Source organism: Phodopus roborovskii, unplaced genomic scaffold, assembly GCF_943737965.1.
Source record: "Phodopus roborovskii unplaced genomic scaffold, PHOROB, whole genome shotgun sequence".
Classification (NCBI taxonomy): domain Eukaryota; kingdom Metazoa; phylum Chordata; class Mammalia; order Rodentia; family Cricetidae; genus Phodopus; species Phodopus roborovskii.
This window is the reverse complement of record NW_026126433.1, coordinates 45,309,867-45,321,149: the sequence shown is the minus strand read 5'-3', so window position 1 is coordinate 45,321,149 and position 11,283 is coordinate 45,309,867. Positions and strand designations below refer to the sequence as shown.

Here is an 11,283-nt window from a genome sequence, read left to right as displayed (position 1 = left end):
GACCGGGGACACCCAGGGGTGTGGCGGCGGCAGAGCCGAGCCCGTCCGAGCTGGCACCTTCGAGCGTCCCTGGGCCACGTGACTGTCGCCTCCTCCCTCCTCTTAGTCGCGCGCACGGGCCGGGCGTCTCGACTCCCGCGCGCGCTCGACTGGTCCCAGTCCCCGGGAGGAGAAGCGGAGGAGGGAGCTAGCGAGGCGGCCCGGGGGAGCGGGCGCGAGCGGCGGCTGCCGGGGCCGCCTGTGCACCGCGGCGAGGGTGGCGGTGGCCTGAGCAGCGCGAGTGTGATGAGGCTGCCCTGCCTCGCTGCTCCGCTCGCCGCCAGCTGACAGCGCCTGCCCGCAGCACGCCCGGAGGGGAGCCGCGGGGCCGTGACCTTGGCCGAGGAGGTAAAAGGAGGGGACGGGAGGGGAGGAGGCAGCGTCACCCGGAGTCCCTGGGATCCCCCGGCCCGCACCCAGCTCTCACCCTACACCGGCGGGAGCCACGTTCCCCGGAGCCGCGCGCTCGGCTGGGCTGGGGCGCTGCGCACGCCGCGGTCCACGGTGCTGAAACTGCTGCCCGGTGTGGCCGGTGCCTCTGTGCCGGGCAAGGCTGCCTGCCATTTGCTGCCTCCGAGAGCCAGGGCCGAGCTGGATGAGCTGGGACTCAGCTTTCTGTGATTGTTCCAGGCTTGTGCAGTTAGCTTGCTCTCCGCGGTGAGCCAGGTGATCCGCTCAGTTGCCTGGACCTAATTCGGATGATTTCTTCCAAAGATTCCTCAGGATTAGGTCCAGACTCAGGGCTCTGAGTGAGGTGGGGGCAGCAGAGGAAACATTGGCTGGCATTGAAGGCAGGTGAAAGTGGAGAAGCCTATGCCCGGGCTGTGTGGGGGACCGAAGGATGGAGAGGAGATGTGGAGAACACTTGTGGGGATGGGGCCTCTGACTTGCCTGTCGTGGGAAACTACTGGGCTACTGGGAGAAAGTGGGTTGCTCTGAGTGTTGGCTTTCCCTTTTGGGGAGAACTACATCAATTGGAGCTCGAAGTATGTATCCAAGAGAGCTGCAGGTACTAGGGAAGTGCAAACCTCAGGGTTTTAAGTGAGGACCTAACACTTTTAATAAGAGAGTATCCACAAGATGAAGTTCACAGAAACCTTAGCTAGATGTCTATTTCTAACTGGAAGGTTGTCAGTTAAAATTCCTTGGGGCTACTACAGCTATAAAGTCCTTCTTCCTTTCCCCTTTTCTTTTTTTAAAGTCCATTTCCCACGTCCTCCAGTCAACCCGGGGATGACAGAATTGTCCCCGTGGATTGGGTACTGTGAGCATGAAGATGAGTCAGGGGAGTCTGTTCCCTTGAGGACTCCCACCAGGATCTCACTGGAGCCTCTCTAATCCTTTTCAGGGCAAACTGATAATCCCTATAACAGAAGGACCAAGAGCTGGGTGAAATGGCCCAGGGGAATAATTATGGACAGACCAGCAACGGGGTGGCAGATGAATCACCCAACATGTTGGTGTACAGAAAGGTAAGAATTCTTCACTTCCCTCGGAAGAGGGAAATGTCAGCTCACTTTCTCCTTCCTTCCTTCGTTCCTTCCTTCGTTCCTTCCTTCCTTCCTTCCTTCTTTCCTTCCTTCTTTCCTTCCTTCCTTCCTTTCTTCCTCATGTCCTCTGTTTGGATCAGAGTATTTATCAGTTTTGTGAATTCCCAGATCATCAATGATTATGTACTACACTAGAAGATGATTGGTTCTCCCAAGTGACAAGAAGTAGATGATACTGGCATAGTTCTTGGTGATCGTTAGAGTCACCTTAGCAGTCACAGCAAGTTTGGCCTTCATTTCATTATTTTGTTCCATTTGATTTAATACCATCCCTAGTAATTTTCAGAGGCCTTTTCTAATACCCCTTCCAAACATTTGGATTATAATAATTTACTAAGTGTACCATACTTTGGAAATAAAACAAGGCCACCTTATACTCATAGGCATGTATGATTTCATCAGTTAACTCACAACTAAATGACTCTATTTCTTTTGGTCTTAACCTTTTTTTATTTTTATTTTTTTTTTACTTTGTATTATTTCTGTGGTTTTATCTATAGCATCTATACTTTAGTATTGTATGCCCAAGAGATGAATCTGTGCAATCCAGATTCCTGCTTCCACAAACATATATGACAGATTTCTGCCATGCATTCAGCAACAAACTTCTAGACACTGAACTGTAGACATGGGTTTTGCATGTGTTTCAGAGTGGTTGCTTAGGTAACTTCAAGATGGCTGTAATCAACAAGCTTACTAAAGTTAAGGATGCAGTATTCTTTATGTAACTTCTGTGTTGATTTTCCCTTTTGCAGTTTTTATTGGAATTAATTTTTTAAGCATATTACTCAGGGTGTGTATCAGCTTAAGTTTCTTTAGTTGACACTGACAATGTCAACTGGAAATAGTACACTGAGGTCAAGAATGTCATTAAGGGTTTTGATTCATTGATTAGCCCAATGCATCCAGGATGAGTGTAGATCCTTGAGATGTGAGCTGATTGTGAATACAGAGGAAAGTTGGAATGCTGCCTTAACACATGCACAATCCCAGCTTCTACCTGTGTGATCCAGAGACATTACAATGTAGTGAGGAACGTGCTGGAGGGGATATTGATATTACCCTAAGAGCAGATACATGGAGCCCAGACATAATGCCAGTTGCTTATTCTGTAGGCTGTGGACAGTATTATTCTGAATACTTGTAAATGCAGCCAGATGTTTCTGGGACACCACAGAATGAGAGGGAAGAAAAATAAGGCACTAGTTGAATGTTTCAATTTTTATTCAAATGGATGAATTAAGATTCCTTTGCACTTAAACCAAGTCATCAATATTCCATTCTGACACTGAATATAGTAACTGAATGTTTGTATATTTTATACAAAGAGTTGGTCCAGAGAAAAAGAATATTCTGGTGGCATCTAGTAACTTTAAAGTAAATTGCAATATTTCCTTTTATTTGCCTTGACTTTGAATATTGTAACATGGAAGATGTGAGAATTTAATAATCTGTTTTAGGATTATGGAAAGCTGTGCTTTTAGAGGGGAAATGATGATAGTAAGCTATGTTTGTTAAGTAACACAGCTGCATTCTTTTCCTGTTTATCTAAACACAATAGACAGATGACCTGGATATCATTATTTGATTATTTGCTGTACTCAAGTCTCAGATCGGCAATTTTGAATTTACTTTATAAATGTACAGTCTCAAATTGCTATTAGTTTTAAATTTAAGCTTATAGGCTTCATGGATATTCTATAGATAGAATCTAATTTTTTTGTCCCGTTGAGACATGGTCTCTCTCTATATAGCCCTGGCTGGCCTTGAGCTATAGCAATCCCTCCTATTCTGCCTCTCAATAAAACTTCATTTTTTTTTAAAACAGCATTATTTCTGGTTGGGCTTATGATATTCATTTTACCCTTCTCTGATTAGCTTTTCTTTCCAGGGGTTAATGACACATATCACTTAGTGTACAGGAAAAAAGTTGCCTGATGAAACATGACTGATAAAATAATTAAGTTCAATAAATCTTACTCATAATGTCTAACCATGGATTAATGTTTTTCTGAATTGCCTGAACATTTGTGTGTGTGTGTGTGTGACATAAATAATAATTTTTAAATAATGCCAGATAGGTCATAAACATTTGGACTCCTTTTCCTTTGCTAGTCATTGTGTAAAATGATCTCTGTGCTGGCACACATACAGCCAGACATCATGACTTTTCTGTTTTGTTTACCTTTGCACCATATCTTCTGTGGGCTTAGCACTTGATAGCTTCTCTGTGGAGACCATTTTTTTTATATGAATAGCAAAGTAATTGGAGACGTGTGTGGGGTGAATCTGTATTGGGAAATATCAACAGCTCCCCTTTAATGAAGGAATAGGCTCTTGTTACAATACTAATTAATCAGGAAGTCAACCAAAGATTCAGGAAAGACCTTAGCCCCAACAGGGCATTGCTCAATAATGGCTGAGAAAGCAGAGGGAGAAATTGTTGTTTTATAGACTAATGCCAATTTTCCGTGTCTGCTTTACCATTGAAGTGCAATTCTTGAAAGTGTGATCTCAACTGGACAGATTTGTGGCACTTCTCCCTCTCCTCCTGCCTCCCTCCATCATAATACTCTCTGCTCAGTCCCTCATAGCACTCAAGACACATGTGTTTTGTTTCCACTTTGTCTTGATAGGTCATAGATGATTCTTAGAAACTCCCTGGGGAGAGATGCAGAACTGTAAATGGCTACCAGTGTGGAATACATAGGAATACTACGTATCTCTCTCCATTGTGATTACCCTAATACAGATTGTAGGAGTGAACAAATGCAGTCATCTCTTTTTCTATGCAGAAGTCGTGTGTGTGTGTGTGTGTGTGTGTGTGTGTGTGTGTGTGTGTGTGTGTGTGCGACCAGAGGTCAACCACAGGTGTCTTTCTTCAGGAGCCTTTCATTTTATTTTGTGAGATAGCATCCTTCCCTGACCTGGAACTTGACAATTAGGCCAGACTGACTAGCTAGTAATCCCCAGAGATCCACCAGCCTCTGCCTTACAACATTGGGATTATGAGCATGTGTTAACATGTCTGGCTCTTTATGTGGGTACTGGGGATTGAACTCAGGTCCTTATGCTTGAGTAGCAGGCACTTTACCCAATAGTGCTTTTACAGAAGAAAGTCTTTAGTATGTTAAACTATAATTGCCAGGCTGAGTAAATGTTGCCACTCTAAAGGCTTCAGGACATGGCAGTACCGCCTAGTGATCAGGGCTGTCTGGCTTATCCTGCAAGTAGATTTTAGCTTAATGGAAAGGGTCTCTAGAGTTTATGTGATGTCAGATATCACTTTGAAAATTGTTATGGATGAAATATTTGCCTTATCAATTCTTTGCCTTTATACAACCAGGAGGTTATAGTGAGATGTTGTCCAATATATTTGAAGACATCTTTGATGTTGTAAAATGATGAGGGTTGAACACTTATTTCTGGGACTTTTTATGCTCCCCTCAGATGGGTGCTAACTAGATTGGAGTCATAAGTAATCCTTGAGACTTGACTGGCTCCAACATACCTCAGAGCCAGACAAGTTTCTTGAAACATCTGTAGAGGCGGTATATAAGAAATTGAGTTCTGTTATGGGCTGGTGATTTGTAAATATTGTTCTCAGTTTTGATCATTTCTGGAAGAAACGTCTACTATGACTAACGCTGTTTGCAAAAAGTGGCTGAGCGTGAACCCAGAGTGCAGGGTGATGCTGTCCAAACATGGTGTTGGGCAGCATACTATTCACTAGACAGCACGAATGCCTCCTTTCCTGCAACTGAAACTCCTGCATTGGAAAAACCAATTATCTGTGGCACCTTGGGGCCAATATTTAAAATTTGCTGTAATTCTGGAGCCTCACTAGCAAGAATGCTCAAAATAGCCAATAATTTTTGATGTTATTGCAGCAACCATTTATGCTTTAGCTGTCAGAAAAGAAAATGAAAGTGTTTCCCTCCTTCGTTGTCTTATTAGAAATAGTAAACCTATCAAGTGCACCATGCCTCTCTCCTTTACCCTCTCCCATTCTTGCCTTTATTCTACTCTCTCCTCCTCTCTCTTCTATATAATAATTTGCCTTCCACTTGTGTCCTTTTGCTTTTCTATGCAAAACAGAGATAAAAGGTAAAAGTATGCAACTCACGAATATGCTGTTTAGTTGTAAGAAGAAAAAACAATGTCTTCGATAACTCACAGTATCTGTTGGAGATAACTGGTCCCATACTTGATTGAATACCTACTGTATACAGGTGCTTAACATGGCACTATATTGTGATTGTGGCATCAGGGCAGTATTTAAGGGTAAGAATATTCCAGGCTTTATGGACATGATGGGACAGCTGGCCTTTCTTACGTGAAGAGACAGTGACAACCAGCCTGCTATTTGGAAGGTTGTTTCTGCTGGCTAGCTTCACCTCAGTGTATTTGGAAGCTATTTCTGATGTCCCTCTATTCTGGGAGAGTTGACATTCCCTTGAGACAGGGAGAGGATCCATTTTTTTCTGGGGTTATTGGACCATAGGCAGGGCTGATCTCTCAGCTTTGAGATGCTGCTCTGGTCTGCTTTAACTCAGTAAATTTGTCTTCCAAGCTTGTTAGTCTCATCACCTTAGAGGGTGTTGCTGTCTCCAACTCAACTTGCACTGTTAAAAATAATCTGTTGGGTTCTGACCTTAGTTTTCTTGGTCTTTCTGGGTTTAGTGCATGTTAGCAGAGAAGGTATTAATGGTGGAAAACCACAAGAGAAAGGTATGTTAGAAAAGGAAGGTGTGTGCAAATAAATACAAAGGTATTGGGCCTTTATGCCTCCAAGTTTTGAAGGTAAGAATATAGACAGAAAGCAGACAAGAATTTTCATCACATTTCTGGAACATTCTGCAGTGGTGCATCTAATTAGGTGACTGGAAAGTGCCTTTCTGGACCAGGAGATGTTGTCTACCTCTCTGGCCCTCTCTAGTGACACAAAACAGGACAGGGCCCTCTTCAACATGTCTTTTGGAGGAGATGGAAGTATTTTATTGGTGATACTTTCATGATGGATTCTGGCTAATAATTAATGAATTTGGAGGATGAAGGTCTTCCTGTTTGAGCTCTTTGCTTGCCCAGACTGTTTGTGGAATCAACAAGAGGATATGTGGCTTGGATTTTTGCATCCTTCACTTTCCATCTCCAGTATCTGTGAATCTAATTGATCAAAGGAAAATGCAAATCCACCAAGGTGAACTGTCCAGGGTTTTTATTGCCTTCTAATAGTCTTGTGGTTCTCCCAAGTGATGGGAAGCTGGATATTTTTAGGTGGTGTGGGTGACAGAATATGATCACTGCTGAGAAAATGGAAATATCTCACATCTAGACTGTTTAGTGACCTAAGAATGTTCAGTTCTCCTTGAAAACAAACATGCAGCAAACAAGCAAATGGAGCTTCCTCACATTGTATTGTCGACAAGACATTTGAATGTCAGGGCTACAAAGATTTCTATCCCACACAACATCAATCTAATTATAAAATAATTTTAAATGACAAAGTGAGTGCTCAGTTCTTGAGGGGGCCGGGGAAAGCCTGGTTTCTTTATGCCATTTGCTCAAGGCAACATGAGAATTTTACTTGCTCTCATTCTAACTCCTTTTGTGTTATGTCTAATCTCATTAACAAAAATCTGAGAATAGTAGAACTCTAATAGACAATCACAGCCTTGACTCCAGCAGAAGTTGCTCACCTGTCTAGGAAAATGGTAGCTATTAGTTATGTTTTCATTTCTGTATGTCCTCATGTTAATTTGTTTTTTATCTTTTGTGGCCATTTATTTTATTTTTTTCGTTTTACATACCAACCACAGTTCTCCCTTCCCTCTCCTCCTCCCCTTCCCCCAACCTCACCCCAAACCACTCCCATCCACCTCTTGGAAAGGTTAAGGCCTCCCATGGGAAGTCAACAGAGCCTGGCAAATTCAGTTGAGGCATGGCCAAGCCTCCCATCCCATCAAACCTGAGCAAGGTATCCCATCATGTAGAATGGGCTTCAAAAAGCCACCTCATGCACTAGGGATTGATCCTGGATAAAGGTTCTATGATGACAGTTAGGGTAGTCACCAATTTGATTACAGGGGAAAGCCAGTTCAGGCACCCTCTCCACTATTGCTAGGAGTCTTAGCTGGGGTTATCCCTGTGGATTCCTGGGAATTTTCCTAGCATCAGGTTTCTCCTTAGCCCCATAATGGCTCCCTCTATGGAAATATCTCTTTTCTTGCTCTCCTACTCCATCCCTGTCCCAACTCAGCAATCCTGTAGACATTTAATAGGTTGCTCAACATCCTTAGTCATTAGGGAAATGCAAATCAAAATGACTCTGAGATACCATCACACCCATCAGAATGGTTACAATTGAAAACACTAATGACAGCCTATGTTGGAGAGGATGTGGAGTAAGGGGAATACTTCTTTACTACTGGTAGGAATGCAAACTTATACAGCCACTTTGGAAATCAGTATGGCAGTTTCTCAGACAATTTGGTATTCATCTACCTCAAGACCCAGCATTACCACTCTTGGCCATATAACAAAGGATGTTCAATTATACCACAAGGACACTTGCTCAACTATGTTCATAACAGCATTATTTGTAATAGCCAGAACCTGGACACAACCCTTAACTGAAGAATGGATAAGGAAAATGTGGAACATTTACACAATGGAGTATTTCTTAGCTAAAAAAATGATATTATGGAACTTTCAGGCAAATGGGTGGAATCAGAAAACATCATTGAGTGAGGTAACCCAGACCCAGAAAGACAAACACAGCATATACTAGCTCATACATACATGGATACTAGAAGTAAAGCAAAGGATAACCAGACCACAATACTCAGCTCCAGAAAACTCAGGTAACTAGGAGGACCCTAAGAGGCACACATAGATCTCCCTGGGAAGGGAAAATAGATGAGATCTCATGGGTAAATTGGGGAGTTTGGGGTGGTAAACGGGAGGAGATAGGGGATGAGAACATGTTCTTATGAATAAATACATAGATCTTTTAAAAAAGATGTATCTGTTTATGTATTTTATGTATATGGGCGTATTGTTCGCATGTATGTCTGCACACCAGAAGAGGGAGTCAGATCTCATGGGACTTCAATTATACTATTGTGAACTGCAAAGTGGGTACTGGGAATTGAACTCAGGACCTCTGGAAAAGTAGTCAGTATCCCAAGGAGATCTTATTCTTACTCTGTTTTGATGGCTCCCTAAATTAGGAGATCTGAGGAAATATGATATTGGAATGTCTTAGCCATGAAGCTCAGCTGGGCTCTGGTTTAGTTGTGTGTTTACAAATTAGGGTCCTAACTCCTTTCACTTCAGTTTCTTATTGATACAATGAACAACAATAACAAAGAATAAAAGTTTTCCTCCTGGGCTTGTTCAGTGAGATAGCCTAGGGGAAGTAAGCTTGAGTAGCACCTAACATGTATCAGCTCTTTGATAAATGCCTATTGATTTTAGTAGTAATATCACTATTTACTTGATGAAAATTATTTAACATTTTTTGTATGTGTCAGGTTAGACTAAGTTGGTATGGGATACTTTGATTATACCATTATATTATATTATATATAATTATATTATATGAATGGCACTTACTGTCCAGCCTTGTGGGGTCTATGTAGCTACCTTCTACTTGTTAATAAGTTCTTTTTAAGCTGTTTGTAACTTTGTGTATTAATTGTTCATATATATATGCAATGTTATGTATAACTGTGCATGTAGCTGCATAGTTCCATGATATTATATAAACCAGATAAAACCATAGGATTGAGGCATTTCAGAGGTTATGGGGAGGTTTGAGGGTTTTTTTGTTTGTTTGTTTGTTTTGTTTTTTTTTAGAAATGATGTTTTTCTAAATCACATAGCTTAATTTGAGTGTTTGTCTTTCTAAGTATACTCTAAATAATCAACATGTAAGTGATACATGATTGATAAGTGTAGTATTTTTGTAGTTAAGTGCTAGCAAGTGACCGACATCTTGCTGCTGTATCATGGACTATGGGAGGATACCTAATCACCACTATACACAGAATGGATGTTGTGTTTGCTTTATCTGTGTTAGCTCTCTGCAGTAATCCTATGGGGGAGTTTATTATATCTATTTGACTAGTACATTGTGCTTATCTGATTCTGTATGGAAATTCTGGGTCAATAGAGACCGGGGTGTGATACTATTTGGCAGTGCTGTCACTAGATCTTTCCATCATGATGAGGAAACTTCAGAGACATAGCCCTGTCTATGGGCCACTTGCCACACTGGGTAACTGAACACTTTGAAATGTGGTCAGCATTACTTAAGGATGAATTCATGTTAAATCATGTTTGGTTTGAATTAATTCAGATTTAAGTGTTCATGTGTCTGGCAATTATTGGATTGGACAAGACAATGTAGAGACACAGAATAAAGGACCTTGAAAAAAATCTGTTACATTCTAAGAAATAAAGTGATATGTTGTATTTCATCTAACATGCAAGAAAAATATGTATCTTTAAAAAGAAAACCGTGACACTGACTAGTCTGTCCCTGTGGCTAGGGTTCATTTAGAAGATCACTGAGCTCCCCAATTTTAGTCATTGCTAGGAGGTTCTAAAGAGCAATGTATATTCACTTGATGCTAGTTAGTCACTCAAAGCTCTCAATGCCAGCCACTCTGGTTCAGCAGAAAGCCTTTGTCTAGTACAGAGGTGTGTAGAGACTATGTGTACCACATGTACGTATATGTGTAGCACTGGGAGGTGAAATCCAAGGCACTCGAGCTAGGCCAGTGCTCTGCCCCTGGGTTGCATCCCAGCCATCATTAAAAAGGCGCCTAGTGATATTTCTTGCTGACAACTTTTTTTGAAAGGTTTATTTCCTCAAGAAATCAGTATCATTTGTCAGTTGTCATTAACTTTACTTACATTTAGGCTTTTGTATTTTTTTTTTGTAATTAGCAAATACTTACCATATGACATTTACATACATGATTTGTTTCCCTAGAAATAAGGAGATATTTTGGTTATTGGTGTCTTGGGTGTGTGTGTGTGTGTGTGTGTGTGTGTGTGTGTGTGTGTGTGTGCCGGTGCAGTTGTGTAAGTAGGCTGTCCTTGTGGGCCACTCTCTCCAATCTTTCAGAACCATCTCCTAGGTTCTGAAATTTCCATAACTAATACACATTCATTTTCCTAGTAAGAGATCTGGAGACACACCTATGTATACTGTGAGTATCCAAGGTCACAAAGGAATTAGTGGCGTTGCTTGGAGCTGTATGAGGACAGAGGCACCTATTTTTCTGTTCTGTGTCCCAGCCTTTTGATCAATGTCACAAAATAGCTATCTCTGAATGTCGGATGCATAAATGTATGAATTAGGACATAAAATGTGAAATCAGTCCCAAGTAAGTTCTGAGCCTCTTTACTGAGTTGTTGTCTAGATAAACTAAAGGAGGGGGAAGACAACGGAATCACAGTCTTCATCACACACTCCCTGTCAGCCTACCCTTGTAGGTGAGACTTTTGGACAATGCAATTGTTTTCTGAGCCACCAGTGACTTATTTTACAGCAGTGAAACATAGATCTCAGTCTGTTCTCAACAGGTTGATAAATGGCAAGTAAGCAGAAGCACTAGCCATCTGATTTATCAATAAATATATATCCACCTCTGTCTCCTGTCTGCAATTCTGGGCCCCTAGC

At 41.7% G+C, this 11,283-nt stretch overlaps 1 protein-coding gene across 4 annotated transcripts in view; it reads left to right on the top strand.

Moving 5' to 3' along the window:
• The first annotated feature begins 237 nt into the window (after positions 1–237).
• Positions 238–11,283, top strand: part of Rgs7 (regulator of G protein signaling 7) — a 369,936-nt gene continuing 358,890 nt past the window's right edge. For all 4 annotated transcript variants that reach the window (XM_051186346.1, XM_051186345.1, XM_051186347.1 and 1 more), the window contains exons 1-2: positions 238–387; positions 1,388–1,511. In XM_051186346.1, coding sequence (XP_051042303.1) covers positions 1,434–1,511 — 78 coding nt within the window. In that variant the 5' untranslated portion in view covers positions 238–387; positions 1,388–1,433. The remainder of the gene's footprint in view (positions 388–1,387; positions 1,512–11,283) is intronic.